This window comes from Orycteropus afer, unplaced genomic scaffold (assembly GCF_000298275.1).
Source record: "Orycteropus afer afer isolate SDZICR_OR568_19922 unplaced genomic scaffold, OryAfe1.0 scaffold00153, whole genome shotgun sequence".
Classification (NCBI taxonomy): Eukaryota; Metazoa; Chordata; class Mammalia; order Tubulidentata; family Orycteropodidae; genus Orycteropus; species Orycteropus afer.
Window position 1 is genome coordinate 302,668 of NW_006921740.1, and position 20,661 is coordinate 323,328.

At 35.7% G+C, this 20,661-nt stretch overlaps 1 protein-coding gene across 1 annotated transcript in view; it reads left to right on the forward strand.

The window, feature by feature from the left end:
• FIP1L1 (factor interacting with PAPOLA and CPSF1) overlaps positions 1 to 20,661 on the forward strand; it is a 123,359-nt gene that overhangs the window by 62,005 nt on the left and 40,693 nt on the right. The window contains exons 12-13 of the mRNA XM_042781702.1: positions 9,650 to 9,743; positions 11,323 to 11,479. Coding sequence (XP_042637636.1) covers positions 9,650 to 9,743; positions 11,323 to 11,479 — 251 coding nt within the window. The remainder of the gene's footprint in view (positions 1 to 9,649; positions 9,744 to 11,322; positions 11,480 to 20,661) is intronic.

The window sequence follows — 20,661 nt, forward strand, 5'->3', positions numbered from 1 at the left end:
CAGAATATAAGGTTAATATACTTTTTTTTTTTTTGCTTTGGTATAGAAAATTATTCTTGTGCTTGTGAAAATAAAAAATCAAAAACTGGTATAGAAGCAATATGTACCATGTTAGTCCACAAAGCTTAAAATGGCAGTGTGAAAATATGTAATGAATTATATCCTTACCTTAACTACTAGATCTTCATGGGTAAAAGTTTATAATGAAGTGTGAAATACTACTTTTTACCACTACTTTAAATTCTTTCTAGAGGAGAACAAAATGTAAGTCTCTTCCTTGAATCTGCTTTTAGGTTTGTAGTCCTCAATTTTGTCTATGTAATGGAATTATCTGGGGAACTTTAAGAAATTGATACTTGGAGCTAAGAGATTCTAATTTAGTCTGGTATACATCCTGGGCATCAGAATTTTTAAAGCACCCCAGATGATTCTGATGTGCAGGCAAGGTTGAGAACCACTAATTTAGAGAATTGATTATGGCATAAATGTTAAGGTCAAATGCTAGTAGGGCAACCTGGGTTTCTATGTAAAATGATAAAGTTAGCTACAGTGAGAACTGACATTTGCATAGCTTTTTACAGCATTAGAGTCCTTTCCTATCATTTAGATTCTCTGCCTTTTTGAAAATCTTCAGACATTTGTAACTACTGTCAAAGGTGGATTATGCTGCTTCTGTTGCAACAGATTGATAGTGCATTGAATTACAATCCTGCACATATTACCCCCCACATCTTTTCTTTGTTCATCTTCTTCCTTATGTCTAAATGCTGTCCCTCCCATGTCTTGTGGCTAACTCCATCCTACTTGTCTTTCAAAGCATATCTCTTTCCTTAAAGTAGTTTAAAAGATATTATGTTGTTTTCCATGCAGAAATGTTACCTGTCATAGGTTTAGGTATATGACTAGAGTTAGACATCTTTCATTAATGTGGGAATATACAGTAGTCTTATTCTAGGTGTTTTTGTAAACAGTAGACCCCAAACCAAAAATCCAGACCAGTTGCTTGCTGTCCAGTCTATTGAGATTCTTGGTGATGCCATGTGTTTCAGAGTAGAACTGTGCTCCATAGGGTTTGCAGTGACTGATTTTGCAGAAGAAGGTCACCAGGCCTTTCTTCCAAGGCACTTCTGGGTACACTCAAACCTCTAACTTTTTGGTTAGTAGGTAAGTGCTGCTACTTCTTACTAAAAGCTCTTTTGTGAAAAAACAATGTTCATAGATTTCTGCAAGGATATGTGATTCATCCATTCCTTTAGAATGAATGAGTCTGAACTTTCTTTTAAGCATTGATACTTTAGAAAATTTGCTCCAAACTGTGGACTCTCTTGCCTGAGAAATACATATGTACACATGCATTCAATTTAGGAACCTCCTGATCCCTCTTTAGATAACTGTCTATGCTAGTTAAGACTCTTGGTCTCATTAAGCAAAATTATATCCTCAGATCAACCTATTATAACAGCTAAATACTTGGGCAACATTGTTTTTCTTCCTTTTGATTAAATGGCTTATATTGAATTGTACATTGTTTGTATGCTTCACTCATCACTGAAAGGCATTATGAAAAACAGCTCTGTGAAATTCACTTTTGTTCTCATTGTAATATTGAAGACTTCTTATTTCAGTATTTTCTTCCTCTCTCTCTCTTTTTTTTTTTTTAATTGTGAGTTGGGTGAAAATTTACAGAGCAAATACACTTTCCATACAGCAGTTCACATACACTTTGTCTCAAGACACTGACCACAATTTAGCACAATGCAACATCTCCCCTCCCACTTCTTCCCGATAGTTACCTCTTCCCTGTGTCCATCTCTCCATGCACTCCTACCCCCTGAACTATCTCCTTATGCCTGAGCAGCCCTTCTTTCTCTCATGCTTATTCTCTCCAAGGAGTGTATCTACCTCAGGTAAATGCTCAACTGATATGCCTGTCTATTGTTTGGCTGGAAGCCACAGGTGTGTGTTCAATTCCAGACCTGAAGGGCAGCTAGGGGCCATAGTCTCAGTGGTTACACCAGGCTCTCTCGGGCCAGCAAACCTGTTCCCCACTTTTTTTTTTTCCCCAAATGATTTTGAGTTTTGTTCTACATTGTTCTCCCTGTCTATCCAAGATCTCCTACAAAGATCCTCTTCCAAGTGGTTGATAGTAGTAGCCGAGCACCATCTATTTCTTCTGGTCTCATAGTTGTATGGGCTGCAGATTGGATGGTGTACGAGTTGCTAGGACTAATTGTTTTCATGAATTTTTGGTTTTCTTCATTCTTCTTGGCTCTGGATGAGGAGAGACCCATTGTTGAATTTAGATGGCACCTTGCAAGCTTTTAAGATTTCAGTCGCTACTCGCCACAGTAGGAAGTGGAACAGTGTTTTGTGTAGTATGTTATGCTAATTGAGCTTGATGTCCTCTGCGACTATGGTCCCGAGCCCACAGGTTCAACTACTTGCACGCTCTGGGTAGCTGGCTTTGACTAAGCAGTGACTATAACCTTGCACCTTTGTCAGCCCCATTATACACCTGGGAATTCAGATCATACACATAAAGTTATTGGACCACTCTCTGCCAACCCTGTACATGTTCTTGTGTGCACTCTCCACTTCATATACATACCTAATATTTCAGCCTATCCACCCATATACCTGTGTTTGCTTTCACTGACCACGCCATACTATATGCACAAAAGGGTTTATCTTTGTTGTCTATACTTCCCACGTACCTCTCTCTGTCTTTCTCTTCCTCAATGCCACTATATTGATCACTCACATTTGGTACATTGCCCTTTTCTTCACCCACATCAAAACTTATCTGTCTAACAGTATTCCCTACCCTTCCCTCCCACCCCTGGTAACCAACAAAGAAAATGATCTTCCATAGATAAACGTTTCCTTGACTATTACAATAATGGACTAATACAATATTTGCCCTTTTGTGATTGACTTATTTCACTCAGCATAATGTCCTCCAAGTATCCATGTTATGTGGTGTTTTGCAGATTCTACATTATTCTTTAGCGTTGCATAGTCTTACATTGTGTGTATGTACCATAGTTTGGATATCCATTCCTCAGTTGATGTATCCAAGATGGTGTATCCATCTTTTGGCTATTGTAAATAGTGCTGTGATGAACATGGGTTTGCATATGTCTGTTCTTGTCATGACTCTCACTTCTTTATGGTATATACCTAGTAATGGAATATCTGGGTCAAATGGTATTTCTAGTTCCAACTTTTGAAGGAATTGCCATACTGCTTTCCATAATGGTTGTACCATTTTACAGTCTCACCAGCAGTGTATGAGAGTCCCAATCTCTCCACAACTTCGCCAGCATTTGTTATTTTCTCTCTTGTTGAACTTTGTTACTAGTGCTGGAGCAAGATGGTATCGCGTTGTTTTGATTTGCATCTCTCTAATAGCTAATGATTGCGAGCATTTCTTCATATGTTTGTTGGCCACTTGCAGATCGTCCTTGGTGAAGTGTCTATTCATGTCTTCTTCTCATTTTTTAATTGGATTGTTTGTCTTTTTGTTATTGAGGTGTTGGAGTTTTCTATAAATTCTAGCAATAAGTCCCTTGTCAGATATGTCATTACCAAATGTTCTTTCCCAATCTGTAGGTTCTCTTTTGACTCTTTGGAGAAGTCTTTGGAAGCACATAAAAATTTAATTTTTAGAAAAGGTCCCAATCATCTGGTTTCTCTTCTGCTGTTTGTGCATTTTGAGTTATGCTTGAGTCTATTTATGCCATTTAGTAGGGCCCCTAAATTTGCCCCTACTTTTTCCTTGAGGAACTCTATAGTTTTGGGTTTCACATTTAAGTCTTTGATCCATCTGGAGTTCTTATTCGAGTATTTTCAAAGCATAAACTTGCAATCCATTAGTTTGTTGTATAATCAATTTAGAGGAGTCAGTCGTCATTTCTTGGTTATGTATTGTTTTATTTTGCTTTTTCCCTTTGTTATATTTAAATATTAATAAAATCATAGTTGATATTAATGTTACACTTTTTCCTTTATAATAAATATTTTGTTTCACTTTTTATTGTGATTGGGATGAAAGTTTACATAGCAAATTAATTTTTTAAAGTTTAAGTATTGTTCCATGTAACTTTTGTTTCACCTGTTCATATACATGTACTCCTCAATTACTGACTTCGTTATCCAATATTTAACGTTTATGGCCATAGTAAGAAATCTACTTTCTGACTTATTTTCCCCATTAATGACCTATGTCTTGTAGTAACTAATACTGAGACTCAAGGGACGAGCAATACCAGCTGTGTTGCTTAAGGTTATGTGTCAACTTGGCTAGGCCAGATTCTCAGTGGTTTGAAGTTACGTAATGATACAATTCAAGGAACTTTCGTAGCTCAGTGGATAAGGCATTTGGCTGTTAACCAGAAGGTCAGAGCTTCAAACCTACCAGCTGCTCCACAGAAGGGAAATGAGGCAATCTACTTCTGTGAAGATTTACAGCCTTGGAAACCCAGTGGGAGTTGCTGTGAGTCTGAATCATGGCAGTGGATTTTTCTGTAATGATGAAATTTTTGCAGTTATGTTATGTTGTAATTTGGTGGTTTTGTGATGATACAGTTTGGCAGTTACATAATGATATAGTCATCTTCCATTTTGTGATGTGTTGTGGTCATCCTGCATTTTTACATAATGCTGATTTTCACATAGTAGCCTGATCTTTGGAACCTAATAACCATACCAATAAGTGAGGTGTGGATGTAAAATGCGTATAAAGTATATTTTTTACTGTGTTTTTTAATCAAAAAGTTTTAAAAATAATTATATACACTTTATCATACTTGGCCTTAAGGTGAACGCAAAGAATTTTTTTCTGTGACTCTCCTCTGTAAAAGGGGAATAATTAAAGAGTTATTGTGAGGATTTAATATATATAGCACTTAGAAAAATGGTTACTGAGCACATAATAGGTAGTCAGTAAATATTAGCCATTATTATTGCCTGGACAAGAAGCTTTTTTAAAGAGCCAGTGGTTTGTTTTTATTTGTGCACTTAAAGACCGTTTCATTAATGCTGTCCTTTGCTAGGAGCTCTGGTAGTGTAGTGCTTAAGGCATTTGACTGCTAACCAGAAGGCTGGTGCTTAAAACTCACCAGCCACTCCTTGGAAGGAAGGTTGGACAATCTACTTCTGTAGAGATACTGCTTCAGAAACCCAAGGAGGGGTCACTGTGAGTCAGAACTGACTCAAAGGCAGTGAATTGAGAGTTTTACTTTGGTTGGTAACAATAAGAAGCTCATATAAATTAGTGGCAGAAGGTTAGCAATTCGCCTTTTGTGTATATTCCTATGGTCCTGATATTCTTACATCTGTAAACATCTGGTACATCTCTGTATGCAGCCTTTAAATTCCTTCTACAATATCAGAATCATTAAAATGATGCTTTAATTTTAATCCATGATAATTTCACAGATGTTTTCATATTCATGCTGAATACTTACTGCCCATTTTAAACTGTAGATTAACTCAGACATCCAGTGTGGTTGGCTGGCACCTTTTTATTACATGATTGAATCCAGTGTAGAGAACAGAATTGTAGCAGCATCATTTGTCTGCCTCCTTAAACAAGGTGCTAGGATCAGTTAAACTTGCTTGCTATGTGGAAACCCAAGTTACTGTAGATTTCCTTATATATAGTGAAACTCTAGTAAAAATTTTTATGCAGTGAAATAAAAAGTAGTGTATCGAGAACTTTCATAGAACAATATGGTTCAAGATGTTATTTTCCTTAATATGTCATCAGAATAACACTAGATAGTTTCATCATTCATCCATGTTAAGTATTATGTGATTTTTTTATACTTTGATGTGTTCTTACCTATCATTAACTATTTCTGACTAAAATGATAAAATGTCAGTTAACTTTACTTAAGATAAATCCATCTGTGTCAAGGATGTATTATTATAAAAATGTAGGAGTTAGCGTTTTCTGGGCTCTCAGTAGGAATATACATGCAATAAGGCTGATTTCCTAATTGCATGTTTTTAGAGATATAGTAATTTGCCACTTAGTGATTAAATAATTCATTTAAATTTTCTACAGCTGCAAAATGTAATTCAACTTCTCTGAATATTTTTAATGCACACCTTAAGAGATGATGAATACTCACATGTTCCCAGAGTGTTTTTTGTTTTTGTTTTATCTTGTGTATTGCTCATTGCCTATGGATTGATTTATTTTTACTCTTAAAGTCCCATCAGCAGGTAAAATGGATAACACCTCCCACCCTGACCCATTGGACAACCAAGGCATTATATTCCTTCACTGCCTGCTGTGTCTGGAAGACGAACAGATCAATGCCTTGTTTTTCAGGGTATTCCAGAATTTATGGAGGCACTGTCAAAGCTATGAAGCTAGTCATAGCTTGGCTAGTCAGTTACACCCTTCTTAATAGCTTATTCCATATCTGTAGACTGCACACCAGGAGAATGCTCTATTCCTATTTCTTGCCAATCCCAAGCCAGCCTGCCCCCTGGCCACACTTCATAGTGCTTACAGGTTTTAGTAGAACCTTTTACTTTAATTTGTCCCCATGAAAGGGAAGCAATTTTAGGGGAAGACATAAGGAGCTGATCTGAAATCAAACGTCTTGTCTCTTCACAGAGTTGTGTGACCAAATGGTTCTGTGCTTTCCTTTCACCTTGGTTTGTTCCAGAGTTTTTGAAAATAGAAGTCCTTAGTATAACTCATACAAAAGATTATAGAAATCTTTTCACTTAACAAAAAATTAATGTATTTTACTTAGATTTAATTTTTGCTACTTTTAACAGTTTGTGAGAATTTGTAATCCAAATTGTAAATCCAAGCAGGTTGTAAGAATTTGTCTTTGATGGGGATAAATTTATATAAAAATGGGTAGGGTAGAATCCAGAGATTGGAAATAGAAAAAGAGTGAGAAAGAGAATAGTAGAGTAGAAAGTTTTTAAGGTGAAGTCTAGAATGCAGTAAATGGTGAAGGAAATCATAGCCTTAGACTCTGCGCCTGAATCTGTTAGTATGTTGGAATCTGAGATGTATGTGTATGAGAGGGTTGATGGCGTGTATGAAGTTACGTGGGCATAGCTGTGTGCAAGCTAAGTTTTAAGAAAGAAATTGTAACGATAATTTGTTTTATGTTGGAGATGTTTGGATTTTTCTGTTGTGTGAATATTAAGACTATTTTCCCAGCTGTTTTGGAGAATTTAAGTTAAATAAAATCACTCTTTGTCTTTGAGATCATGAGGGAATCTGGGAGGTTGGTGGTAACCCAGGCATAAAATCAGAACTTTGACATTGAACATTTTTTTTTACTGGGTTAAAATTACAGAGAAAGGAACTTTTAGTGGGCAAAAAAAAAGTTAAGTTGCAATTGACTGCATTTTTTAAGACATTTCAAATGCTGTTATGTACTTTTATAGGGTTGTCTTTATTTTGTGAGCTTAAAATTATTTTTGGGGCTATCTGAGGTTCACTTGTGATGAACTTTTCTCCAACTGTTGGAGAAATGTTTTAAATTTCTCAAAGGTGAATTCTCTTGCTACAAGGTAGCATGAGTGGAGGGAAGGGATCTGTAGATTTCAGAGGAAGACTCATGTTTCAAACTTTTACCATTTAATTACAACTTGGAAAAATGGCTTCACCCTAACTCTATAGTTTTATCATCTCTGAAAAGTATACAGTAATTTTTAAATTAAGGGTTATTGTAAGGTTTAGGTATAACATACAAGGATTCAACAAATGGTAATTGCTGTTATTGTTAGTGAGTTTAGGAACCTAACTGTTGTGGTTGTGCAAGTATATATGGTGTTTTATAAAGTATGAAAGGTAGAATTGTGCAGAATTGAAATACAGATGAAGAGAAATTAATCTAATTTGCATCCCTTTTTCATTGCGTATTCTTTTCAGTTGTAAATTTATCTTTTTTATTTTTTAAACTTTTCATTATGATTTGGTTGGAAGTTTATAGATAGTACTGATTTCAACAATTCATGCACATTTTGTTTCATGACTTTACTTGCAGTCCCCTCAATGTAACAACACTCTTCCCACTTCCTCCTATGTTTGCGGTTTCTGTTCATCCTTCTTACCTATGTCTTCTTGCCTTTTGAGCTTTATCTCTGGGCAAATCCTGCCTCTGTGTGTGTGTGTGTGTGTGTGTGTGCAAGGGAAGAGAGAGAGAGATTTGGGTGAAAGTTTACAGAGCAAAGTCATTTTCCATGTAACAGTTCATACACATTTTGTTTCATGGCATTGATTTTAATTCCCACAATGTAACAGCCCTCTTCCCAGTTCCACCTTGTGGTAGTGACCTTTTTCCCATGTCCTCCTTTCCTACACATTCGTGTCCCCCCACCCCCTGAGCTATCTCCTTGTGCAAATACTGCTCTTCTGTTCTCCCATGATTGAATGATTGATCATTCTAAAGAGTGTACGTACCTGCTGTAAATGTTCACCGTATATGCCTTTTGATAGATGGATGGTGGTTCTAAGGAGTGCGTACTTCCCTGGTATTATGTTCACCTTAGAGGCCTGCCTGATGTTTGGCTGAAAGCTGAGTCACAGGAGTGAGTTTAGTTCTAGGCTTGAAGGATGGCTCAGGGCCAAACGATTGAGGGTTCTATCAGTCTCTGTCAGACCAGTAAGACTGGTCTTTTTTATGATTTTGAGTTTTGTCCCACCTTTTTCTCCCATTCTATCCAGGACTTCCACTTGATGTCTTTATAGGTAGCTGGCAGTGGTAGCTGGGGTACCATCTAGTTCTTGTCTGATGGTCATAGAGGCTCGGGTTCATGTAGTTCATTAGTCCTTTGGACTAATTGATTCCATGTGTCTTAGATTTTCTTCACTCTTCTTTGCTCCAGACAGAGAGAAATCAGTAGTTGCACTTGATATCATCGCCTATTCTTAAAAGTGACTTTTATATCTTAGTGAGCGCATATATTTTTATGATGTCCATAATCAAGTATACAGTGGCTTTTAACATTACACTTTTGAAAATTTAACTTAGGTTTTGATATTAAATTTGCAGCATTGTGTTGTGGTAGACTGTTTTTCCATATCATCATACACTTTAAGCTTTAAAGGAATACAATTGGAGGTAGGAAGCATTTACATTTTTCTACCTAAAAGAATGGAAAACTTGTTGTCTTTTAGTGTTTTCTAATGCTCAGAATATATAAGTAAGGAAAATATCCTCTCTCAAAATGAGCGTTATTTCCTTCAAGCCTTTTGGGGCTTTTTGTTTGTTTGTTTGTGTAATAGAATTGTGATACTTATTACAAGTACAGTGGTCAGCATATTTTATTTTCATTTGTCAAGGATTTGCTACCTGATTTAGCTCCATAATAAATTCAGTTGGAGACTATTAGAAAATTGTAAATTTAGAAGAAAAGCTAGATAAATACTTATAACTTAATATTATATAATTTTTGGTTGTGTTGTTTCTAGCTTAAGCAATGTAGTTTTTAATGACAGTACAAAGTGAGATCAAGCTAAATTAGTGAAGCTTCTGTCAGTATGTATTGTGATCAGATTTTGTTTTAAAATACATTGCAAAAGTTTTAGATTTTATTTGCAATCATTGTTTCTATTTTCAAATAGCTAATTAGAAGAAACTGAATTGATTCAATTTTTACATTACAGGCGATTACCAGGGGCAATTGATGTTATTGGTCAGACAATAACTATCAGCAGAGTAGAAGGAAGACGACGGGCAAATGAAAACAGCAACATACAGGTTTAATATTTAAAAACCACTTGTCATTCCCGACTGAAAGATTTTGTCCATATTTTCACTTAATTTGCTCAAAAAATGTACTTTAGGCGCTACAAAGAGATTTACAATACAGACCTGACTGCCTTTGTATTTATTACAAAACTTTTCTCTTTATAATTTATAGCATTTGTATCTTTTCCAGTAGGGATTTTTTATTTTTGTGCTCCTCCCTCCATTATAAATACATTCTGTAGTTTTTTTTCTTTAAAGAAAATATGAGAAAAGTTTCAGAAGATAGTAAAAATCACCAATAAGTCTTTCACCTGAAGATAACCACTCTTAAAATTCTGGTCTATCTCTTCCTTGTCTCACTAAGCATTATATTATGATTATATTTTTGTATATCCTTTTTTCATTTAAAATTTACATTTTCCATAGTCTTAAAAATATGACTTAAAATCTTCATGATAGCCTCATTGGATTGGGTATATCATAATACGGCATCTCTGAGAGAAATATATTTTCTTTTTTTCATAAATGAAAGAATGTTAAGATGACTTATGAGTCACTTGGATAATTCAAGTTAAAACTTGACTAACAGATTTTCGGGAATTAAGTTATACAGCTTGGTCACACTTTTTCATTACTTAACTCCTTTTTTCCTGAGTACTTTAAAAAGTGTCTAAAATGTTTTTGATTCTTACTAACTTTAGTAAATTAATCATGTAAAAAGTATTCTTTTTAGCATCTGAAAATAAAAATCATTTCTAAAATGGAAGATCTTCTCCCACCACCAGTTAAAATGCCATGGTTTCCTAAAATAATTCTGTTCCTTTAAAAAGTGGCTATTTGTAGAAGCATTATAAAAATTACTATACTAAACTCTTTTGAGTAATTCTGTGCTAGGGTGCTTGAGTGCCTAAGGCACTTGACTGCTAACCAGAAGAGTAGCAGTTCAAACCCACCAGCCACTCCTTAGAAGGAAGATGGGGCAATCTACTTCCATAGTGATACTGCCTTGGAAACCCAAGGAGGGGTTGTTATGAGTCGGGTCCGACTTGGCACATAACAGCAACAACAACACATGTAGGAAAAGTTAATTAAAGAAAGGATTATGTATTTAAATGATACATGCTTTGATCAGGATGGATTTGAGAAGTAGAAACAAAATATGCTCTAGGCCGTTTCTGCTGTGCTTCCCAGACTTGCATGTCACAGCTTGTTAGAAGTCCACTTTCCTAGATGGTGCTTTCCTTCTTGTTTTGTGTATCAATAGATTCAGTGATTGACTCTTCTGCCATGTTAATCTCTTAATGCTAGTGTCTATGATTAATAATGCCATTGATAACATTTTTTATATTTATAAAATACTTAATTGCTTCTCAAAATTTTTTTATGTAATTCAGTTCTTCTTAGGCTTTGAATATGAACATTTTAAAAAAGTGTGTGTGTATATGCACACACACATCAACACAGAAATATTATCTCTCCAAATATATGTATGTAAATAAAACTTTGATTAAATTAAATTAAATTTACTGATTTAATCTTAGAGAAAAACAATTACTCATCTCTATAATTAACTATGCTCTGATTTTAGGTTCTTTCTGAAAGATCTGCTACTGAAGTAGACAACAACTTTAGCAAACCACCTCCGTTTTTCCCTCCAGGAGCTCCTCCCACCCACCTTCCACCTCCTCCATTTCTTCCACCTCCTCCAACTGTCAGTACTGCTCCACCTCTGATTCCACCACCAGGTAAATAGTAAATAAGACATTTGATGTTTGAAAGAAAAAAAATAACCCATGAGTTACTTTTATTTTGAATTTAATTAAAATATATTTGAAAAGAGGATCTTCATCGACTGGATTGTGTTTTAAGTAATAGATATGATACTTATGTTTACTCTTCAACAGATTCACACTGAAACAGATACAGATGTAAAGACAAGAATGTAAAAAGACTTTAAGCTAAAGTTGCATAAACCATTTGTTAACAGGTCTTGAAAAAATTTTTTAAGACACTTAGAAGTAGAGTAGGTTAGGAAAATATATATATGTAAAATATGTGTGTGTGTGTGTGTGTGTATATATATGTATGGTGTGTGGGAGTCTATATATCTATCTGTATAGATAGATAGATTTTTTTTTTCCTTTAAGGGGATTGAAATTAAAATTCCAATTTGGTCATCTTCCTTCTTTGTATATTTCTTTCCTTTTAGTAGATTGCAACTGGGTGCCATGTATTTGATAATTACTTTTTTAATATAAGAGAGAATTGATGTAAATTTTCACTGTATTTTTAGTTTCATTAAAAACTAGGTCAGTTATATTAGAGAACAAAACTCATAAACGATCCCAAAATTTCATTTTTATTTACAGTTTCAATGTCTCATTGTGTGGGCTTTCTTATTCTTTTAGTCCATGTATGCTTTCAGTATTTATCCCTTTAACAAATTTTTTATAAAACTTAACAGGATTGATTGAGATTATAATTTCTTCCTAGGAAATATGACAGTAGTAATATGATTATGTACTCGGAAGGAAGGATGGGCAGTCCTACTTCCGTAGGGATACTGCCTCGGAAACCCAAGGAGGGGTCGCTATGAGTCGGGGCTGACTTGACGGCACATAACAACAACAACAACAACTATCATTAATATTAAAAGATTAACTGCTGTTTCTAATCAGAACTACATGTGAGGAATGTTTAGATATGCTTCTCTTATTAAAATTAATTTATACTAAATAGCCATGTATTCCCACTGATTTGCATTGTAAAAGAGTTATCTACATTTTAAGGTACCGATTATGTGAGCAGAGAACAGAGCCAAATAAAGGGTCTGTATAATCCTTCCCTAAGGTATTTATCCTTAGCCCCTAAATGTTAACTACAGCCTCTGCTCACATCCCCATTAGCTTTGATTCCCTCCCACTGTTATCCCTACTCTCAAAAAAGATGAACAGTCATTATGAATAATGACTTAGGGCTTTTAGAGAACCCATTGCCTCAAAAATAGAGGAAAAAAAGACTGGAATAGTTTTGAGGTGCTTACATCATGTAGCATTATTTCTAAGGTACAATATCTTGTTCATAAATTGGGATCGGGCCCATGATTTATGAGTCTTTATTCTGCTGAGAATAAACTAAGTGAAAGGAGAAAGTGAAGAGGACTTAGGGTAATTCATAAATGAATCCTTTGTCCTGTAGAAAGGAGTTTGATAGGATGTAGAAATAGTTCATTTTCTTCTTCATATTTGCTTAATGAGATTAAGACAGGAGCAGTGTATACTATTAGTTTGTGCAAAAATGAAATAATCCTTAGGCTGGATTGCTTAGTAATCTCATTTAAATGTTACTAGGTGCATAATTTGAAAGAACTTTATTACTTACTAGCTAATAGCAAAACCACAAAAAACAAGCCCACTGCCATTGAGTGGGTTCCCACTCATAATGACTCTTTAGTACAGAGTAGAACTGCACTATAGAGTTTCCAAGGCTGTAAATCTTTACAGAATCCTCATCTTTCTCCCACAGAGCAGTTGGTGTGTTCAAACTGCTGACCTTTTGCTTAGCAGCTGAATGTCTTAGCCACTGAACTACCAGAGCTCCTTAGCTAACATGTTGTTGTTATGTTCCGTCCAGTCAGACCCGACTTGTAGTGCCTCCTCCTTGGGCTTCCGAGGTGATGTCACTATGGAAGTAGATTGCCCAACCTTCCTTCTGAGGAGTGGCTGGTGGGTTTGAACTGGTTAGCAGTCAGATGCCTTAGGCATTAAGCTACCAGAGCTCCTTTAGCTAGTATAGTATATCCCCAAATGGCTAACATTTTATGTATTTTCGAATTAGATGTTTATTAAAGTAAATAGGAGAAAGGTGGTATGAATTACAGATGAAAAAGTAAATATTGCATTGGTTTAAAAATATTCAGAAGCACTTTTTAAGAATAGGAAAATTACTCAATTTCTTTGCCAAATAACCTCTGTTTTTAAGGATAATAAATTTTTTATGTTATTTAATCTGTTTTTCTGCTTAAAGTTAATTCTTAGCTACATGAGCTACCTGCTCAGATTTCCTTTGAGGTTTAATCTTGAATCATATTTGCACGCTGTCCTGTTGGCATTTAAGGAATGCTTACTTATTCTGTGCTGATTTAAGCAGTCCTTAACTGTAGCATATTTGTTAGGTTCACAGGTTATAAGTTGAGGCTATCTAAATTATTTCTTACTTTTACTATATTGTAAACTGTTGAAGAGATTATAGATCATGCATTTCCATCTGTGTTTCACTGTAGTGGGAGTCACAGTGTATTATGTATACTTGACATCCCTAAATTTGCTAGCTAGTTGAGTTAACAACATATTTATACATCCATAAAGCCATAGGTGATTTTCAGATTGACGGCTTGTTACAAGAATTTACCATTCAGAATGAGCACCAGCTGAAAACAATACTATGTGTACATAGATATATGCCAGCTGAATGTTGTTCCAGCAGAAAGCCACATTTTCAGTTACCAGTTACTATAGAACATGATTACAGTATGTTCTATAGAGTTTGCTGTAATTTAGATCACCTTAAGAATCATAAGCAGCTAATGAGAGAAAGATGTGGCTCAGGAATTTTCCTGTAAGTATTTCCTTAAAAAAATACTCTATTTTTCTTAAGGAAAGCTTGGGTTTTCTTTTTTGTTTATGAACTACTAAAAGGAAAAAGGGAGCTCTGGTAGCATAGTGGCTAAGACACTTGCCTGCTAACCAACGGCTGGCGGTTCAAACCCACCAGCCACTCCTCAGAAGGAAGGTTAGGCAATCCTATTTCTGTAATGATACTGCCTCAGAAACCCAAGGGAGGGGTCGCTATGAGTCGGGTTTGACTCGACGGCACATAACAACAACAACAACAAAAGGAAAAAAAAAAAAGGAGAATTGATTTAATTGTATTTTAAAGTTGCCTTTGTTAACAGTAGCTTTCTACTGCATACATTTTTAAGATTAAACTTATATGTATGATAGTGAAATTTTAGTAATGATATATTATACCCATACTTTAGGGTTCTACCAGTTTTTTCATACTGTGATTGACTATACATCCAGATTTACCAGGAACAGTATTAGTTTATACCTTTCCAATATACATATTAAAAGTTTCTCATTTCACTCTCAGAAAGGCCCTAGTATGGTCAGCTATTTTCAGAGGAAAACTTTTTGAACAGCACTGAAAAAATGTCTGATATAGTACTGGAAGATGAGCCCTTCAGGTTGAAAGGCACTCAGAATGACGGAGGAAGAGCTGCCTCCTCAAAGTAGAGTCAGCCGTAATGACGTAGACAGAGTAGAGCTTTCAGGATCTTCATTTGCTGATGGGGCACAACTCAGAATGGGAAGAAATAGCAGCAACATTCATTAATAATTTGATGTGGGATATATATGAAGTATGAATCTAGGAAAACTGAAAGTTGTCAGAAATGAAATGGAATGCATAAAGATCAATATTCTAGGCATTAGTGAGCTGAAATAGACTGGTATTGGCCATTTTGAATCAGATAATCATACGATGTACTATGCTGGAAATGACGAATTGAAGAGGAACAGCATGGCAATCATTGTCAAAAAGAACATTGCAAAAACTATCCTGAATACAGTGCTGTCAGTGATCGGATAATATCCATATGCCTACAAGGTAGACCAGTTAATACTGCTATTAACTCAAATTTACTTACCAACCACTAAAGACAAAGATGAAGACATTGAAGATTTTTACCTACTTCTGCAGTCTGAAATTGACAAAACGTGGAATCAAGTTGTACTGATGATTTTTGGTCATTGGTATGTGAAAATTGGAAACAAAGAAGCATCACTTGTAGTTGGAAAATATGACCACAGTGATAGAAATGACGCCACAGATTGCATGATAGAATTTTGCAAGACCAACAAGTTACTCATTGCAGATACCTTTATCAACAACATAAATAGCGACTATCTATGTGGACCTTCCCAGGTGGAATACACAGGAATCAGATTGACTACATCTGTGGAAACAGGCGATGTAGAAGCTCAATATCATCAGTCAGAACAAAGCCAAGAGCTGGCTGTGGAACAGACTATCAATTACTTACATGCGAGTTCAGGTTGAAGCTGAAGAAAATTAAGTCTATAAGAACCAAAATATGAACATGATCGTTTTCCACGTGAATTTAGAGACCTTCTGAAGAAAGATTTGACAATTTGAACACCACTGACCGAAAAGCAGACAAGTTGTGGGGTGACATTATGAACATCATGCATGAAGAAAGGAAAAGGTCATTAAAAAGACAAGAACAGTACAAAAGACCAAAATGGATGTCAGAAGAGACTCTGAACCTTGCTAGTAGCTAAAGCAAATGGAAGAAATGATGATGAAAAGATATGAATGGAAGATTTCAAAGGTGGCTGAAGAAGACAAAATATTATAAGGAAATGTGCAAAGATGTGGAATTGGAAAACCAAAAGGGAAGAATAAATATACTTGGCATTTCTCAAGTTGAAAGAATTGAAGAAACAATTCAAGCCTCAAGTTGCACTTTTAAAGGATTCTGTGGGCAAAATTCTGCATGATACAGGAAGCATCAAAAGAAGATGGAGACAATACACAGTCACTGTACCAAAAAGAATTGGTTAACATTCAGCCATTTCATGAAGTAGCATATGATCAAGGACTGATGGTATTGAAGGAACAAGTCCAACCTGCACTGAAGGAATTGGCAGAAAGACTCCATGAATTGACAGAATACCTACTGAGATGTTTTCAACGTGTGGATTCAGTGCTGGAGGCACTTGCTTATTTATGTCAGGAAATTTGGATGACAGCTCCTCGCCAACTGACTAGAAGAGATCCTTATTTGTGCCCATTTTAAGTAAAGGCGATCCAACAGAATGCAGAAATTAATCAACAATATCATTAAAATCAGATACAAATGAAATTTAGCTGAAGATAATTCACAGACTACTGTAGCAAGAAACTATTGCAGATCAAAAGAGGAGCCTGGAAAGAGTAGGAGAAAAGTGTGGAACAAAACTCAAACTCATTAAAAAGACTAGGCTCACTGATCCGATAGAGACTGATGAAACCCCCAAGACTTTGGCCCCTTGTGACCCTTCGGGCCTGTAATTGAACTCATTCCTGTGGCTTCCATCCAAATAATGTTGTTGTTGTTATGTGCTGTCGAGTCGGACCCGACTCATAGTGACCCCTCTTTGGGTTTCTGAGGCAGTATCACTATGGAAGTAGATTGCCCCATCTTCCTTCCAAGGAGTGGCTGGTGTGTTTGAACCGCCAGCCTTCTGGTTAACAGTCAAGTGCCTTAGGCACTATGCTACCAGAGCTCCCAGCCAAATAATAGAAAGGCGTATAAGGTGAACATTTATACCAGGTAGGCGCACTGCTTAGAATGATCAACCATGAGAGATCAGAAGGGCATTATTTGCACAGGGAGATAGTCCAAAGGGCAGGATGCATAGGAAAGAAGGGCACAGAGAAAAGGTAACCAACCATAAGGAGGAAGTAGGAAGAGAGCGTTATGGGTATTGCAATCAATGTCATGAAACAAAATGTGTATCAGTGGTTCTATGGAAAATGAATTTGTTCTGTATACTTCCACCCAAATAAAAAAGTCCAAAAAACCAAAAAGAAAATAAACTATTCTAGCAGTATATTGACAGAGAATTGTCAGAAATTCAAGCTGGATTCAGGATAGAGTATGGAATGAGGGATATCATTGCTGATGTCGGATGGATCTTGGCTGAAAGGAAAGAATTCTAGAAATAGATTTACTTGTGTTTTTTATTGACTATACAAAGACATTCAACTGTGAGGCTCATAATAAATTATGGATAACGTTTCAAAGAATGGGAATTCCAGAACAGTTCTCTGTGTTTGTGTAGAACCTGGATATTGACCAAGAGGCAATAGAACAAGGGGATACTGTGTGATTTGAAACCAGGAAAGAAGTGTGTCAGGATTGTATCCTTTCACCCTACTTACTCAGTCTGTATGCTGAACAAATCTAAAAGTAGGACTATATGAAAGAAGAATATCAGGATTGGAGGAAAACTCATTAACCAAACTATGATATGCAGATGACAACCTTGCTTGCTGAAAGTGAAGATGACTTGAAGCACTTATGATGAACATCAAAGACTACAGCTTACAAGTATGGATTATCTCTTGCCATAAAACGAAAATCTTCACAACTGGACCAATAAGTAACATCATGATAATTGGAGCAAAGATTGAAGTTGTAAGGGATTTGATTTTACTTGGATCCACAATCAACACCCATGGAAGCAGCAGTAAAGAAATCAGATGCCTTATTGCATTGGGCAAAGTGTTAAGAAGCAAAGATGTCACTTTGATGACTAAGGTGTGTTCCTGACCCAACCCAATGATAATTTTAGTAGTCTCATACACATGTGAAACGTGGGCAGTGAATAAGCAAGATCTAAGAAGAATTGAAACTTTTGAATTGTGCTAGTGAAGAATATTGAAAATACCATGGACTGCCATTAGAATGAACAGATCTCTCTTGAAATATGTACAGCCAGAATGCTCCTTAGGGAGAGAATGGCCACACTTTGTCTCTTGTACTTTGGTCATACTGTCACAAGCAACCAGTTTCTGGAGAAAAGGGTACCATGCTCGGTAAAGTAGAGGGTCAGCAAGAAGGGGAAAGATCCTCAGTGAGATGAATTGACACAGTGGCTGTGATGATGAGCTCAAGCATAGCAAAGATTGTAAGGATGTTATAGGATGGGATGGTGTTTTGTTCTGTTGTGCATAGGGTCACTGTGAATCATAGCTGACTTGGCAGACCTAACAAGAAGTATAACATTCTTAGAGGTTCATAGACATGGCTTATTGTATAAATAGATGGTTACTCTTTAGCAAGAATGAGATGAGATACAACTTCCAGCCAAGAGACTTTTTCTGCCAACACTGTCAGAAGAGAGATTTATTGCCTCCCTTCCTTCAAACACACATCTATGAAACATACATGAAGTCTTGTTAGTAACCCAAGGGCAAAGTATTTCTGATCACAATGGATTTGTGTGGACAGTAGAGGAGATTGTGAATTAGAATGTACAACAAAGATGAAGGGGATCTTTGATCCTAAATTAAAGTCCAACTATTGAAACAGCTTTTTTAAATAGGAAAGTAATGTGATTGCTTGTGGCCATACTGATAGTAGCTTAAATATGGCTTAATCGAGGTGTTTTATAATTTTCAGAGAATCTGTCTTTTTTTTTTTTTTTTTTTTTAATTGTGATTTGGGTGAAGATTTACAGAGCAAATTCACTTTCCATACAGCAGTTCACATATACTTTGTCTCATGTCATTGACCACAGTTTACCACAATGCAACAGCTCCCCTCCCACTTCCTCCCCATAGTTACCTCTTCCCAGTGTCCATCCCTCCATACACTCCGCCCCCTGAGCTGTCTCCCTGTGCATAAGCAGCCCTTCTTTCTTCCATAATTGTTCTCTCCAAGGAGTGTATCTACTTGAGGTAAATGTTTAACTCATATGCCTGTATTTTGTTTGGCTGGAAACCACAGGTGTGGGAGAATGTCATTTTCATCTTCCAGTTACACAGAGAATAGTTTCCTTTATATTAAGTCTTCTCAAATATGTTAGTATGGTTTCATACTCTCACTAAGTAATAATAAAATTATAACTAATACTGAATATTTACTGTGTGTTAGGCATTGTTATGAACACCTTCCTCATATGAACTCATTCTTTTCTTGCACGTCATCTGAGCTGGATAATAGTACTCTGATTTTATAGATGGTGAAACTGGCATTTAAGAACCTTAAAGTGATAGCTAGAATGTAGCAGAACCAAAATTCTGATCCAGGCAGTCTGACCCCTAAGTCTGTTTTCTTAGTGACTCCGTTGAAGTGGATTAATATTTATGTAAAGAGAACTATATTACTGGATGTATGTATATTCATTTGAATGACATGTCTTAAAACCTTATGTTTTCTTTTATATATTTTTCTGATAACAAAATGCATGCATATATATTTGCATATAAGGAAGTGAGGGAAGTTGTAATGAGCAGGAATCTGATTATTTAGAAGTCCAGTTGAGATTTTACTGTTTATCTGACTTGTGTTAAGAGATCTATTTGTGTCTGAATGAAGCAGTTATGAAATAACTTACTCTTATGGGAGGAAATTCATAACTTACTCTTTTAGGTGGACGAATCCTAAATTATAAGGATTTATGTTATAGGATAGATTATTCTGTTTGTTTTTAAAATAAAAGACTTAATGAATGTGGACAAACTTTATTATCATTTTATATTCTATGGTAGGCCTTTAAATTTAGCACAATTTACTTTATTGATACTTTGTCTTCATTTTTTATAATGTATTTATTGAAGGAGACAGCAGCTTCCATTTAAATTATTTCTTGTGGAATTAATTAACATTAAGACTCATGTTCTGTACCACTTGGGAACAATTGAAACCTAGTCCAGAAGTAGAGTTCTACTAAGTTGAAGAAGGCTCTTTGCTTTACTGAGACATAGCCCATCTAGTCAGGACCGTGGACAAGGCATCTGTGCTTTAAAGTTAGATAAAGGGTTTAGTTGTTTATCTAGATTTCAAAATGTGTAAGATTTTGTATTTTAGGAAGGTAGATTGTTTCCTAAAAGACTGTTGTTATGTATATCAGTGTCTTAACTTTCCACCTAGTAGTACCAATTTTATGAACTTAACATTGTTGTTCATTCCTTAAATATCTTGATTTTGAGTTTGGGATGATACATGGGAAAAAAGGAAAAGCTCATGTCTGTAGTCTTTCTGCATTTCCTCTGAGGCCTGTGTTCTCTTTAGATTATTTTTCTATTAACAGGCTGGTTCTTTGTCAGTACTATTCAAACTTTTTTTTTTTTT